The sequence below is a fragment of the Gopherus evgoodei genome, unplaced genomic scaffold, assembly GCF_007399415.2.
Source record: "Gopherus evgoodei ecotype Sinaloan lineage unplaced genomic scaffold, rGopEvg1_v1.p scaffold_44_arrow_ctg1, whole genome shotgun sequence".
Taxonomy (NCBI): domain Eukaryota; kingdom Metazoa; phylum Chordata; order Testudines; family Testudinidae; genus Gopherus; species Gopherus evgoodei.
The window spans coordinates 1,067,370-1,084,020 of NW_022060065.1; the positions used below are offsets into that span (position 1 = coordinate 1,067,370).

Here is a 16,651-nt window from a genome sequence, read left to right on the forward strand (position 1 = left end):
TGGGAATAACTTCATTAAAGTCAACTGAGTTACATTCGTTCAAAACCAGTTTAAGTGAAGACTGAAATCAGACTCTGACACATCTATTCTCTACACACAGAATAATCCTCTGAAAGTTTCCTAATTTTAGGTGCATCATGCAGAAGGAGAATCATGTTTCTGTAGAGATTTTCTGCCAAAACTCATAGTCCTAATGTTTTGTCGATGGAAAAGTATTCTTATTAGAGCATATGTAGGACTCAGCAATAGATTTGAGACAGTAATGAACTCTGCTCTTCTCTATGAGAAGAAAGGAGCCACAGAAGGGAAATACTGGTAAAGAGACAAGTGATTTCTCACCAGACCACAAAGAATGTTCAGAACAAACCTCACACTGAATCTGATCTTGCACCTTTACACATGCAAGATTCTTGTGACATCTTCAGGAGATATGCACTGGTAAAGTCTGCAGATTGGGCCTATTGTGAGGACAGCTGAAGACATCATATAAGACACACTGAAAGCAATCTTCTTGGCCAGTGAGACAGAATTCAAATGAAAGGTGAGAGCATCTAAAAATAAATATCTCCTGATGGATGTTGGGCAGTCTGGATTTAACAGGGAAGTTCAAAAAAAAAAAAAAGTAGATACAAAGGAAGCCTTTAACCGTCTTCATATCTATGACTATGGTCCATTAGAAACATGTGCTAGTAACCTGTTTTCCACCATAATTTCCCCAGGAATAAACCTGGAGAATGAAATCTCATTTTCAAGAACTGCCTGGTTGTTAATTAAACAGTTTCCTTCAACAGCATACTATGGATTTGAATATATTATGCTAATAAAATGTTAGCTTGTAATACCTAGGAATATATAAATCGCCATTAAATCTGTAACCGGCATCCAAAAAAAACAAAATAAAAAAAACCCTTGAAGTCTCTGATCAGAATACTTACAAAAAAAAAATAGGCAGGAGATGAGCCAAAGGTGAGGGGAGCATCCTTTCCCCCATCATTTGCTCAACAAAAATAATCATCCAAGATGAGATTTTGGTATTTTGCGTGTGACTCTCCATTTCCCCCTTTTGTATCCCTTAAAAGAGTTCACATCAGGCCAATCCACCCTTCTGAGGAATGTACAATATAGCTGCTCCCAGAGCTTGTCAACACTACTTCTAATTTTGCTGGAGTGTGTCACCTGAGTGAGAGTGGTTGAAAATGAAGGCTGATAAAGCCAGAATGAAATTTAACAAATTCCTCCAAGCTGATGCTGAAGCTAGAGAACCTTCCTATCAGTCTTCATTGACGCTGCCAAATCCCACCCCATGGAACTATCCAGAGGGGTACACTCTATTCTGAATATCTACATCCTGTATTTGAACTGAGTACCTAGAGCTGCAAAGAACGATCATTCTACTTCACTAAAAAGATCATGCACATTTGGGAAGGCGTCCCAAAAATTTCAATCTGCCTTGTCTGCAGCCCATAGTTTGCTTGTAGTCCTTAAGTTCAGTACATTCACTCATCAAGAAGTTCTGGATACCCTAAAGGAGTCTTGACCCGAGACTTCTGAATTCTATCCAAATCCTTCCTGGCTTGAAAGAGAGAGACATGAGCAACTGGTGCCACTCATGACCAAAATAGCCAACATCTCATTCAGAGAAGGACCCTTCTCTTCCTTCTTCAAACACGCAAAAGTCTAACCAACACTAAAGAAACCCACCCTGGATACATAAATTCTAACCAAATACCTCAAAGTGTCAAACCTTCTTTTCCTGAGCAAGCTGATAAGAGAAGTTAGTCAAAAACCATCTTCAACCTTATCTAACTGAAACTAATATCCTGGGTCTGACACAATCTGGATTCAGGCCAGGACATAGAATTGTATTGATTTACTGGTACCGATGGATGACCTGCTGCCAATAGACAGAAGGCAGACATCCATTCTTATTCTCCTGGACTTCTCTGCAATATCTGATCCAGTTTACAATAAGACAGCTGTCTTGCCTGAAAGAGGTTTCAAGGGTCAAAGGTAATATACTAAAATGATTTAAGTCCTCCTTGGAGAGATGCACCCAAAGAGTAGTGATGGGACACTGCACGTCTACTATGTTGCCTCACGTGGAGTCCCACAAGTTTCACTTGTCTCTCCAATCCTATTCAACACCTGCATGCAGCCACTAGTTGAACTGGTCAGATGACATGGATTCAAGTGCCTGTAATATAAACATGACACGCTCTACCTATTCTTCACCACATACAACCATAGTGCTATCATCAGTAATTGGATGAGATCAGCTCATGGATAAAGAACAGCTGGTTGAAACTGAATCCAAGCAAGACAGAGGTGATGCTGGTAGGCAGAAGAAAGCATTCTGAAGTGTTTGCAGCCACTGTGAAATCTTCTTTGGTAGCAGGTCTACACCTGCAATTGGTCAATCAGTCTGTAGCTAAACTCTCATATTCTTCCCTGATGCTAAACTCTCACACAGCAACATTGATAAGCAATGCTTTCTACCATATCCATTTGGCTAGGAGACTCCATACCACCTTCGCAAATGATGACCTGGCCTCAGTTATTCAAGCTGTTGTCAGTTTTGAGCTGCACTACAGCAAGGTGATACACGTGAGATGGTTGAGTTCGGGATCCTGATAAAAGGAGAGTAGCAAAATACAGACCCTGGACTTCAGAAAAAGCAGACTTAGACTCCCTTAGGGAACTGTTGGGCAGGATCCCCTGGGAGGCTAATATGAAGCGAAAGGTGTCCAAGAGAGCTGGCTGTATTTTAAAGAAGTCTTATTGAGGGCACAGGAACAAACCATCACGATGTGCAGAAAGAATAGCAAATATGGCAGGCGACCAGCTTGGCTTAATAGTGAAAAATCTGGTGAGCTTAAACTCAAAAAGGAAGCTTACAAGAAGTGGAAATTTGGACAAACGACCAGAGAGGAGTATAAAAATATTGCTAGAGCATGCAGGGTGTAATCAGGAGGGCCAAGGCACAATTGGAGTTGCAGCTAGCAAGGAATATGAAGGGTAACAAGAAGAGTTTCTACAGGTATATTAGCAACAAGAAAAAGGTCAGGGAAAGTGTGGGCACCTTACTGAATGGGGGAGGCAACATAGTGACAGATGATGTGGAAAAAGCTTAAGTACTCAATGTTTTTTTTGCCTCAGTCTCTACAGACAAGGGCAGCTCCCAGATTGCTGCACTGGGCAACACAGCATGGGGAATAGGTGAGCAGCCCTCAGTGGTGATAGAACAGGTTAAGGACTACTTAGAAAAGCTGGATGTACACAAGTCCATGGATACAAATCTAATGCAGCCAAGGGTGCTGAGGGAGTTGGCTGATGTGACTGCAGAGCCATTGGCATTATCTTTGAAAATTCGTGGAGATCAGGGGAGGTCCCAGACGATTGGAAAAAGGCAAATATAGTGCCCATCTTTTAAAAAGGGAAAAAAGAGAACCTGGGAAACTACAGACTGGTCAGCCTTACGTCAGTTCCTGGCAAAATCATGAGGCAGGTCCTCAAGGAATCCATTTTGAAGCACTTGGAGGAGAGGTAGGTGATCAGGAACAGTCAACATAGATTCACCAAGAGCAAGTCATGCCTGACCAACCTGACTGCCTTCTATGATGAGATAACTGGCTCTGTGGATATGGGGAAAGCGGTCGATGTGATAGATGTTGACTTTAGCAAAACTTTTGATACCCTCTCCCACAGTATTCTTGCCAGCAAGTTAAAAAAGTATGGATTGGATGAGTGGACTATAAGGTGGATAGAAAGCTGGCTAGATTGTCGGCCTCAGTGGGTAGTGATCAACGGCTCAATGTCTACTTGGCAGCCGGTATCAAGTGGAGTGCCCCAGGGATCGGTCCTGGGGCCGGTTTTGTTCAACATCGTTATTAATGATCTGATGGGATTAATTGCACCCTTAGCAAGTTGGCAGATGACACTAAGCTTGGGGGAGAGGTAGATATGATGGAGGGTAGGGATAGAGTCCAGAGTAATCTAGACAAATTGGAGGATTGAGCCAAAAGAAATCTGATGAGGCTCAACAAGTACAAGTGCAGAGTCCTGCATTTAGGAAGGAAAAATCCCATGTATCACTACAGGCTGGGGACCTGTAGCTAAGCAGCAGTTCTACAGAAAAGGACCCAGGGATTACAGTGGACGAGAAGCTGGATATGAGTCAGTAGTGTGCCTTTGTTGCCAAGAAGGCCAATGGCATATTGGGCTGTGTTAGTAGGAGCATTACCAGCAGATCGAGGGAAGTGATTATTCCCCTCTATTCAGCACTGATGAGGCCACACCTGGAGTACTGCGTCCAGTTTTGGTCCCCCCACTACAGAAGGGATGTGGACAAATTGGAGAGAGTCCAGCGGAGGGCAATGAAATCATTAGGGGGCTGGGGCACATGACTTACGAGGAGAGGCTGAGGGATCTGAGGTTATTTAGTCTGCAGAAGAGAAGAGTGAGGGGGGATTTGATAGCAGCCTTCAATTACCTGAAGGGGGATCCGAAAGAGGATGGAGTTGGGCTGTTCTCAGTGGTGGCAGATGACAGAAAAAGAAGCAATGGTCTCAAGTTGCAGTGGGGGAGGTCTAGGTTGGATATTAGGATATTAGTTTTCTAATTACTGAAGACTTAGAATCACAGAATATTATGGTTGGAAGGACCTCAGGAGGTCATCTAGTCCAACCCCCTGCTCAAAGCAGGACCAACCCCAGCTAAATCATCCCAGCCAGGGCTTTGTCAAGCCTGACTTTAAAAGCCTCCAAGGAAGGAGATTCCACCACCTCCCTAGGTAACCCATTCCAGTGCTTCACCACCCTCCTCGTGAAAACGTTTTTCCTAATATCCAACCAAAACCTCCCCCAGCTGTTGGTCTGAAGAGTGAGCATCTGAACACAAAACCTGAACTCTGAGTCTGTGTTTTGCTGCTAATATAGATGTTTGGGAAACTAGAATTTTGATTCTCCCTGAAGACATGGGTTTCACTCCAGAAAAGCAAGACTGTAACCTTGGCAAGAAAAGAAAAGGGATGATTCATGAGCGGAGATTAGGAAATCGAACAAACTGCTCTCCACAACTCCCTGCTTTTTTTTTTTTTTTAAATTATGCCCTCCCATCAATTTCTCTCACTGCTCCTTGAGCAGAAAACTGGACAACTCTTTCAAGAGCCAGGGTTGTCAGATAAATTGGAGATTAACCCTTCTCCTAGGGATTGAATTCTCTCTGCTCTACCTGCTCAGAAGCAAATCTGGATGCCCACATAGTAGCATTTTGCACCATCCCTCATAATCTCTAGAGGCCTGAATGTGGAAAACAAACGTGTGATGAAGATCCAGATATGGACCACAAGAAAAACAGCTGCTCAAGAAGTGTTAAAAACTGGATTTGTTTGCCAAGCAAAACTTTTCATTTCAGTTACCAGTTTAAAAAGTCAGTATTTCAGATTTCAACAACTGATGATAATGAATCACATGTTCGTGTGGAACAGACAAATTTTGTATTTAAATTAGACAGTTGAGAGGCCTATATTGTGCTATTAATTGAGAACTAAGCTGGCTCAAATAAATGCCAGTTAAGTTTCAATAGTAACTTATCTGTTCAATTAATATTGCTGTTACACAGAAACTATTAATTTTAATAAGCTTTAATTGTTGACTGCTACTGAGATTAGTGGTACTTTGCAATGCATTACCAGGAATCTCTCCTCTTTTTCAAGCCAGCGCTGATCTTCCTCCATTTCTTGTTGCTGTCGTATCAATCTCTCCTCCATTAGATGTGTTGGTAGGACCTGTCCCATTCCTCGCATGTCCAAAGTGCCAGAATCCTAAGAGGAAAAGCTCAAGGGTTGCCATTTGCCTACCATGGCAGAATGTCATGGGACTCAATAGTTTTTATACACAGTTGTGAAAACTCTTGTATTATATGAGAAAGGATTTAGAAAACCCCAACCTTATAGTCTATCGTCTCAGCTCGACTAAAATATTAAAGTGGCACATCAAAAAGGACACATTCCAGTTGTAAACATTTAGTGTGCCCTGCTTATTATTGGAACGGAATGAACTTCAGAAATCTATTTTACTTTTCAAGAATTTTTATGTGCTTTTCCCCCCTCTTTTCACAAAGCTTGGATGATGAAAACAGATTTGTCAGTATTACTGTCTAGGTCTGGGGAACTAGCACAATGTTTGGGTTGCTAGCACTGCAGGATAATGTTTCTATCCAAACCGACAAACCCTCTTCCTCACCTATTTTTACTGACACTTTTGAAAAATATTGTGGGAATATTTCTAATAGTTCTGTAAACTTCTTGTTCTACAGAATCTAAATGTTGGGCCTAACGTACCTGACACTGTCCCCTTAAAGTGGTGCTGAAAACACTAACCACAAGAAATGGGGGGTGGGGTTTTCATAGACACCAAAGGAAGTTAGGTGCCCAACTCCTATTGAAATTCAATGGGATTTGGTCACCTAACCCCCATACATTCCTGTGAAAAACTCAGCTGTAATGTATTAGTGATGAATATGCACAAAACACATCATGTTCTTATACTGCCTTCTCCTTCACCCACATATAGGGCCAGAGTCTATTGTTCTTATTGACTAGTTGGGGGATTTAGGGTACTACTCTACCTGTGTAAGAATGGAAGAAACATTTTCATCATTAACTAGCCTAGGGGAAGGCAACCTATGCCATGTGTGCCGAAAGGGGCATGTGAGCTGATTTTCAGTGGCACTCACACTGCCCAGGTCCTGGCCACTGGTCTGGGTGGGCTCTGCATTTTAATTTAATTTTAAATGAAGCTTCTTAAACATTTTAAAAATCTTATTTACTTTACATACAACAAGAGTTTATTTATATATTACAGAATTATAGAAAGAGGCCTTCTAAAAATGTTAAAATGTATTACTGGCATGCGAAACCTTAAATTAGAGTGAATAAATGAAGACTCGGCACACCATTTCTGAACGGTTGCTGACCCCTGAACTAGCCATTCCAACCTCATGGAGGAATCCTACACCACCAACTAGATACAGTGAAGGTACCAACCAGTACAGTATAGGCAGAACATATGGTCAAGTCAAACAAGCGCTCTTTTAGGCAAAGAAAAGCACAATTATGGGTTTCTTTGCCTGACACATCTCTGCTGTCCTGTATTTAGCCTAATATCCCACTTTTCAGTTCTGCTCATGCAATTACAGGTAGAGAGAGAAGAGCACCACCACAGGGAGCAAAGAGATTTAGTAAGATGGGAGCTGCATGAGGACCAGTACCATGATGAGATAGGGAAAATAAGGAGAGATGAAGGGAGTGCAGGGGGAAAGGAATGGAGAAGGATGGAATGTTGGAAGGGGAATGAAAAAAGAATGAAAAGGACAAAGGAGAGGGCAGGGTTGGGGAAAGAGTTTGGCAATCTGCAGGGCACTTAGTGGCGTTGGGATGGTGAGAGGTATGCTGTGATCATGGAGAAACCTTGGATTCATAAAGTACACTAGGTATCCATGGCACTATATATATTTTAAATGGATGATGAATTAATATATATTTTACGTAGCATAAACTTTTCTCCTTCAATAATAAGTAATAACTTTGCTCTTTTGCGGTGCATTGTGTCTGAGGAACTCAAAGTACTTTATAACCATTCATTTAGTCTCAACACCCCCAAAAAGGAAGGTAAATACTAATATCCCCATTTTAACAGTTAGTGAACTCAGGCATAGGTGCACCACAACTTGCCTAAGCTCATGTAAGAAACCAGTGGTAGAACAATGAACAGACTTCAGTCACGAGTCCCACTCCACTGTTTTTATTAATGAATAAAATACTCCCTTCCTTCCTTAATCAAACCATTTTAAAACTTCCAGGAAAATCGACTTTGTTTCCCTAGATTAAACTCCAGAGTTGTACTTGCAATTTAAAAAAAAACAACTTTAGAATGCAATTACTGTACAGGGTACAATAAACTTTGTGAAAATTCACATTACCTCCATGGTGGGGGGCCACATTGATATTTCCTGAGGCCGATGATTCCAGGAATCTGCTTGATCCAAAAGAGATGCCTGGCCAGGATAAATGCTGCCTGCCATGGCTGGTATCCCATGAGAACCAGGATAGCCAGAGACCTATAAAAAGAAAATGTTTGATGATCATATTAAGGCCCCCAGTTAAGCTCCTCTGTTTGATGATTCTCTCTCATGTGGCCAAAACAGATAGCATAATAAAAGCCTCATGGTAGGAGATTAAGTCAATTAAAAGAAAATATAGAGAATCAGAAGAAAAGTCAGCAATTCAAGCTGAAATATGACATACTCACAAATACTACTTTAACAAACCACGTTTATTGTGTTAGATCAGGTGTCCTCAACTAGTGATAAAAGTTATGTTTTAACCCTAGTAACAGAGGACATCAAAATCCCTTAATGAACAAAAAATATCCATCAGTACATTTTCAACATAAGGAATTACACACACAGCTCTCATTAATGTTAATAGGAATCATGCACATTTCTCCCTATGAACTATGCTAAAAATGTACCCCCTAGTGTATGTTACAAGTTTAAATCCTGAGTGACAGCATGTAATTATCATAGCTGCAGGATGGCCTGACAAATTCCTTCTCTATAGAAAAATCAAAGCAATTTTAATGAAACTGAAGTGTTCTCATTTTAAAAAATGCTGCTTCAGTCTGGGTGCTCTGCAGCGTTGAGCAAATCTAAAAATTCTGAAACAGTTCCATGACAGAAGATGTTTTAAATTGTCTTTGATGGTACAAGACCAAAGTTAAACAGGCAAGTATACTATGTGTTAACATTTGGAGAGGGCTATCAACTGGAGGGAACATGAAATGCTTCAAAGAACTCACTGGAGAAGACAGCATGAACAAGGCCAAGGTAATCAGACCACTTAATCCTATTTTGACATGCAAGTGACTTTGTTAGCCTAGTATAAATTGTCACATGCATGTTACATGAACACTGAACCTCCTTAATTAATATGAGAAAAAGTTTATTACTGTAGTTTTAATTGACTGGAGAGTCAGACAAGGAGTTGACTTGCTTGCCATTTGGAATCAACCTACGAGACTCAATTCTGGTCTTACACTGGTGTAAATGAGAAGTATGTCTATTGAACTCAATGGAGCTAAACTGGTGTACATATGAGGAGAAAGAGACCCACTACATGCACATGGATGATAAACTATTTTAAAACAGCAAGTACAAAGATAGGTAATATTTTACCTGGTAATGATTGGGCGGTACCATATGCTGTGGACTAGGATAAAACCCTTCACTGGATCTTGGACTGGGATAACCAGGTCTGCTGGGCTATAAATATAAAAAAGAGTGCACTTTTTAAAGAGAACAATCATATAAATAAAATACAACAATCAAAGTAAGTTATTTTCAGGAAAGGCAAATTTTCTCATACTGCTAAACTTATACAAGATGCTTCATGAAAGCAAGCTTCAAAATGTAAGCAAAAAAAGATTGTAGGAAATAATAGAGTTGAGTGAATAATTCATTCAATGAATTTTGCCTCTTTTTCTGCTTGCAAACAGTTTAGGCTAGTGTCACATTTAATATTCAAAATTATTTGCTGAACAATTTCTATTAATAACTCTTGTTCTGTAGGTTCTTTGAGAGTAGCTGATTGTGAGTTTCCAATAACCTGAACTATGGGTTGGTTCTGAGAGGATACACTATTAAAGCATAATAATTGAAATCAGGTTTCAGGTGTGAATGCTCACGTTTCCAAGTTCATAATCAGCTTCCTGCTAATATTTGCCAACACTTCCCATGTATTTTGGCAAAAGTTCCTCACAGTTAACTCCTTTGCTAGAATAGTGGTCTAAAGTACAGGTAAAGCACAGTAAAGTCTAAACACAGGTAAAGCAAACTGAATTATTTCTTGGAAATAATATTCACAGAAATTATCCTGAGAGACTCCCTAAGCTCTAATTGTTAATGTTCATGTAATTAACTGCCCCAAATTTTAACCAACATTTGAATTCCAAGACAGTTGGATTATTTATGCCTTGTTTTATAACCCATATCCAGTCTAGTGAAGCAGCTAGAAATGTCTCCCATTAGAATGGACAGCAGCATTAACTATAGGTGGCAGCTAGCAAGTGGCCACAAAACTCCTTGGCTGGCTATCAGATAACTGATCCCTTTCCTCTTTAGGATTAGTTGCAACACTTCCTATAACTGTACATCTTCTGGTCAATCATGAAAAAGTGAAAGAATTCAGAGGGTAATATTATACACTGTAATGTGAAAAGAAGCTTGCTATTCTGCATTGGCATCTAAGAGTGCATGATTTTGCTGGAACCTGAATACTATGTCTATCTGTGGCCACTAAATGGTGGAGATATTGCTAGAGCGACATACTTTTATCATCTAGGCAGAGCAATGCTACTACTTCATCATTGATGACAAGTTTGCTGACTTCTTCCCAGGGACATGTGATCAACATCAGCTTTCAAAAGATTTTAGAGATAAGGAGGCGGTGTCGCTAGGTGCAGTGGGGAAGGAATCAAGTTCAGAGAAAACAGTATTTTGCAAAATACTGTCTGATTGCAAAGTTTCTAACTGTACATAGGGATGAGATGGGGGTATGTCATTTGATAGTACTAACTGTTGTGATAAACTTGTTGTGAGTCTACTGGTACACATACAGTTTTGAATTAGAAGTCTAAAACCCTTCACTGTATGTGTATAATGGTGTTGAAGCTCTGTTACAATGAGAAGAAAAAGAAACCAAATGCCAGCATGAGGAAATAATATGGATTCTAAGAGTCAAGTCTTAAAAGAAGCATTAAATCCCATGTTGACAAAATTCATCTAACTGGTTTACAGATCATCAGTACACATCCTGAATATTTTATGCAGAAACAGTGTAAAGTGATGCCTTAACTCTGCAGCTAAATTTCACATCTATAGAGCCACATATATAAAGAGAGTCACTTGAACAAGAACAGAAATGACTGAAACCCTACAAATAGAAAATGATGCACAATAACGTGGGTATCAGATTTCAAAAGCAGCGTACTTGATCAGGTCCCAAAGCTCAAAAAACCACTGTTCTCAAAGGCGTTAATGATGTGCTTTTCTAACAGTTGTAATTCTTCATTCATTACATTAAAAAAGCATTTAGTGCACTCAGATTAAGCTTTAGAAGGCAAAATTTAATCCCTTCATCAAACAATGTTTTAAATTATTAACTACCATTGTTATTATGGGTCATGTAATTTATTTGCTTTTGCACTAAATCATAAAAGTTAGGCCAGGTCTACATTACAGACTTATGTCAGTATAATAACGTCACTCAGAGATGTAAAAAACCCACATCCCTGAGTGACAGTTATCCTGACCGTAACCCCCTGTTTAGGTAGTGGTATGTCAATGGGAGAGCTTCTACTGTCAACATAACTACCACCTCTTGGGGAGGTGGATTAACTATGCAGATGGAAGAGCTCTCATAGGAACATCTTCACTTAAGAGCTGCAGCAGGACTGATGCAGTGATATAAGAGCAGACTTGCCCTCAATCTTAGTTGATTAAATAGGTCAATGGGTTTTTTTAAATTCATTTTAGAACAAAAAGTTCAAATCATTTTTCCATGGGCTATGTTTCTTGTCCTGTTGTCCCTATTAAAGTGCAGAAGCGGTGTTCACAACTCTCTCAACCAACAAGCTAAAGATGGTGGGGAAAAAAAAAAAGACCCCACCTTTTGCCAGGAATGTTTATGGATGTATGTGGCAGAAACAGCAGCTGCTGGCTTCAGGTTTTCATGGCCAAGTAGCTGGTTAAGACACAGCCAATATTTGGCACTGGGATGGTGACTGAACTCAAGGAGAAGCTAGTCAAAATATTTGTGCCCAATGGCTCCTATGAGGAGACACTGACGATAGTAGACTTTGGAGCTACTCAGCACCTTGCAGGATTAGACTTCAAGACTGCACGGCAGTGGTGTCCAGATGGATAGCAGATAGACATACCAATGAACATACAAAAAAAAAATACTCAAGGATCCTTTAAATTATAAAAGGGAAATCTTCAGAGAGGAATTGTAACAGTCTCTTCAGAATAAAGTAAAAATGTAATGAATTCATTTCTATCTACTCACTATTATGGTATAAACTTTACTTTATGATTGTCAGTGATCTCACTAGCTATTAATTTACGAGAAATAACACAGACTGAAAGAAAGGGAGAAAATGTTTAGCCCTAGGCAAAACAATTTAATGGCAAACTATTCTAGTCTTTTTCAAGTTACATGACCATGAGAAAAGAGAGAAACAAGAGAAAAGTTAAGTACGGTACTGGCTAACAGTCTGACTCAGCACCACAAAACCGCAATACAAATCAGCTCTACTAACTCAGCCTATGGCAGGCTGGGTCCTTAAAGTGAAATCCATCTGAAATAGTATACAATTAGTTAAGTGTTATCATTAGCAGCAGATCACCAAACAGGGCAAGAGGAGGGAGCCTTCTGGCTTCTCTCATGACTAAATAATATTTAATAGGTTAATGGAATAAAATAATAATATTGTTGAATATAAAGTATGTGTTTAAAAAAAAGTTAGCTACCTTGGGAGGGGCTTCATCTGATCCTCCTGAATCCCAGGACACTGTGACTTGCCGCCTTGATTCCATTCTCATTCGTTCTTCTTGCTGCAGCTTCTCTTCCTCCAGTATTGTACTAAGGAGAAATAAATGTTACACTGAAGATAAGTAATATTCTGGTTCAGTGTCTAATAGATGCTATCTCCAAATTTCTTTCAACCCCTCAGATTAATGGATCTCAGCCGGCAGACGGTCAGGAATTTACAAGGCAAATAAGACTGCTTTTAAACAGAGAGAGGGCTGGTTAGGTTTCCTAAAACTAATACTAGGGGAAAATACCTTTGCAAAATTAGCAGTTGAAACACAACAATCTTTATATGCAAAGACACATGGTAATGAAAGACATTTTTAGAAAATTATGGGTGATGCTGTAGAAGAGTTTTTCACATGTGAACATTTCTTTTGATCTAGCACAACAAGGCATAATTATGCTGAGAAATCCCAAGAAGCAATTAATCAAGCACATACTTGCAAACATTTATTTTTCATATGGAAATATTCTATTGCATCTCTGCAAAGGTATAAAACAAACTGCAGATATAATCTTCATGGAAGCACGAAAATCTTTCAGTTCTATCGACAAATTAAAAAAAGAAAATCTTAAATACTATGACTTACTACATTTCAGAGTAACTAGGAACACATCTAACAGACTAATTCAGCCAAACAGAAATGTGATGATATTTACTCAGACTCTTACTATTGAGGCCATAGGCTACAATTTCATCAAAATACAAAACAGTAGTAAAACTAGCTTGCTACTTACCACTGTTCTGACTATCACAGACTATTTGAAGTTCAACATAATACTGCTGTCTCCACAGCAGCCTCCTCCCAGTTCTGCTATGTGGATTATTAATCTTGGATATTTGCCATTTTAAAAATACTTAGAATGCAGCTTTCAAATAGGAGTTAAAAGTCTGCTAGAGCTGCATGCTATATAGATTCTTCAGAGTTCTCAGTAGGTCTGATTGTTTTCGTATCAATCTCTCCAGAATGACAAGCTAATCAATCTTGTAAAGGAGCAATTCCCCTGTGTTTACCACCATGCAGGAGTTTCTAATAAGGAAGCTCATTCAAAGTTTTAACCTCCTGGTTTAGTCCGCTAAAAACCATTCAGAATTACATATGCAAGGGATGAGATCAGTTGCAGCAGTCCTTTCTAATCTGGGAACTTTCTTGCTCATTACAAGAATAAATTCTGCTTGACTGGACACTAAAACTTTGCTGTTTCTCTTTCAGCCAAAAACAGAAAATAGCTAATCTAGTCTGATTTAAAATATGCTGCTGTTATTTCAATCCATCACTGCTGAAGTAAAACACACAAATGTCAGAACAAAAATATATTATGGAAAATCAGATAGAATTGCTATTAAGAAGTTTTTTGATACAACTGTTGCAGAAACAAAAAACTCTAGCTAGGGTAGCCCAGCAGATGGAATGTAGCGAGAAAATCCTCCTATTCCCTTCTTCCTTTATCAAGAGCAAGGAAATCACAACTTACAAAAAAAAAATTCCCTTCCTGAAACTATCAAAAACCACCAGTAGCTTTGCGTTTAGGACCAGGTTCATCGCTGAGCAGCTTGAGAAATCAGCCTCTGTGTGCCCATAACCATGAATAGCAGATGATGATTTTAAGACATGTGCCATGTCTCCAAGTTAAAAAAGTGAATGCTTTGTGTGTAATATACTTGGAGAGGTTTGTAACAGAGTCTTTGATACAGTAGGCTGCTTCTCTAACACTAGCAAATGGAATGGAGACATATCAGACGTTTAGACAAAGATGTCAAAAATTTGTGCCACAGGTTTAATGTTGTGGAACCCCCCGCTCCTAACTCCAAATTGGAATCTAAAATTCTCATCTTGTCTGCCTGTCTAGCTATGTGTCACATTCATCATCTTGCTGTCTGAGTAACTAATATTTACTAAGGGTATGTCTATACTACTCCCTGGATTGGTGGGCAGCAATCCATCTAGCAGGGGTCGATTTATCATGTCTAGTCTAGATGTGATAAATCAATCCCCGAGTGTTCTCCCGTTGACTCCTGTACTCCACCACCGCGAGAAGCGCAGGCAGAGTTGACGGGGGAGCGCAGCAGTCAACTCACCGCAGTGAAGACACCGCGGTGAGTAGGTCCAAGTATGTCGACTAATCACGCTATTCACGTAGCTGAAGTTGTGTAATTTAGACCGATTCCCTTCCTGTCCCCCCCCCAGTGTAGACCAGGCCTAAGTCCAAAAAGATGGAGTGGGAATGCCACATATAGACATAAATGACGTGTTTTACATAACATAGGCTAAGCCTCTTGCCTCATGACTGCAACTCAGTCCAGTGAGATATTTCTAAGTCCTTCCCATAAAGAGGCGTCGACCCCCTTACCAAAACATCCTGGGACCATTCTAGCTCAAGACTGATCACATGAAAAAGGGCTCGCACTTGGATGCCTTAGACTCCCCACTAGAAAAAATGAATATAAAATGGAAATGCCACTGGGAAGTTTTAAACTGCTGAAAGCAAAGAGTATAAATAACTCACAAAAACGTCTTTGTTTTTACAATGGGAAGACCAACCCATAGATGGAGTAAATCAAGAGATATTTTTGACCTTCTCTCAGTACAGCTGCTTGAGTACTCTGAGCAGTTAGTTAGACGCCACAGAAGGTCAGGAAAAGTCAGATCTAGGCATATTTTCCCAAACTACACATATTTTTAGCCACAGTAAGGACAGATGCATTTTTATTCCTATAATTTCCCTGCCATTTCTTAAGGCAATGCCATCAACCTTAACATTTTTCTAGGAAGGTTTAGATGCTCGATTTACAGTTTCAACTATTCAAAGGTTTACTTAACTTGAGAAATAAATTCTACTTTACTTACAAAGAGTCTGTTTCTGGAACATCTAATTAAAAAGAAAACATTTACCACTTGTTTCCACACAAGAGTTATTTGAGATCCTGCACGGTTTTCTTTTACTTAAGAAAAAAAAAGTAATTCTAGTACCTCAAATATCACTGTGTGGAAACTGATGATAAATGCTGACATTTTAATGGCAAACTCTCTCTTTCTAAGAAATCTGTTAGTATAGTATCTAGATGACAAAATTAACAAATACAAGAAACACTTTCTTGAATACGTCACCATATTCTCTACTCTGCCCTCATTTTATTCCAGTTTCCCAAGGGATCATTCTAATGGAGGTCTTTAAAGGAAAACACACTGTGTAGCAGGGTGGATAAAAATCAATGATTTTTTAAAAAATTAAAAAACTTCAGATTTGTATTTAAATGTGATTTTTTTAAATTTTAATTAAAAATACTTCAAAAACTAAACATTTCAAATTACATTTGAAATTATGACAACCTATGGCTTAAAGTTATTATAATCTATTAAAGTGATTTAAATTACATAAAAACAAATATTCAAAAAGTACGTTTCCTGCCAAAGTTTTTGACAAATCCAGTTTTTGTCAGCAGTAGCCTGCTTTGCAGGAGCAGAAAGAATATTTTCTTCAGTTTATTTAATTAGTTTGAGAATCCTGGCCATGGTGACCTGAAACAATGAGTTAAATTCATTAATTACAGAAAATACTTTGTTTAAGAAGTCAGTTTTAAATGCAAATCATGTTTTCGTAAACATTGTTTTTCTTATGTATCCTGCATTTAAAGTAGTTTAAAACCATTTTAAAAAATGCTGCTATTTGCATTTTAAGTGAATTCCAATTTCTATCAAAATAGAGCATGACAAATCTGGAGTAAACAAATAATCCTCTAGTAAATAAGAAATGCATCATTCACCAATTTCTGTCATCATAAAAAATGAAAAAATTAAGAATCTGAATAAATATACGGTAAGGTATATAATTTCTTAAATAAATGTGTATAGATATACTGTATCCTCCTGACTGGCAAAAAGTACCAAATTAACGTAAAGGCAATATTTAGTTGCAAATCAATATTTTAATGGTTATCAAACAACGAGATCAAACTTTTCCTCTCATTAGGAAAATAACAAAAAAGTATAAATGCAA

General features: G+C 38.9%; 1 protein-coding gene and 1 long non-coding RNA gene across 23 annotated transcripts in view; one reads left to right on the forward strand and one right to left on the reverse strand.

Annotated features, from left to right (window-relative positions):
* The window catches only part of PTK2 (protein tyrosine kinase 2), a 430,903-nt gene that overhangs the window by 41,701 nt on the left and 372,551 nt on the right, over positions 1-16,651 (reverse strand). For 20 of the 21 annotated variants that reach the window (XM_030546389.1, XM_030546388.1, XM_030546386.1 and 17 more), the window contains 4 exons: positions 12,589-12,700; positions 9,235-9,321; positions 7,981-8,118; positions 5,690-5,821 (listed from right to left, as the gene is read on the reverse strand). In XM_030546389.1, coding sequence (XP_030402249.1) covers positions 5,690-5,821; positions 7,981-8,118; positions 9,235-9,321; positions 12,589-12,700 — 469 coding nt within the window. The remainder of the gene's footprint in view (positions 1-5,689; positions 5,822-7,980; positions 8,119-9,234; positions 9,322-12,588; positions 12,701-16,651) is intronic. The other variant, XM_030546400.1, reaches the window with a different exon arrangement.
* Positions 1-16,651, forward strand: part of LOC115642705 — a 62,579-nt gene that overhangs the window by 36,200 nt on the left and 9,728 nt on the right. The gene's annotated exons all lie outside the window — the stretch shown is intronic.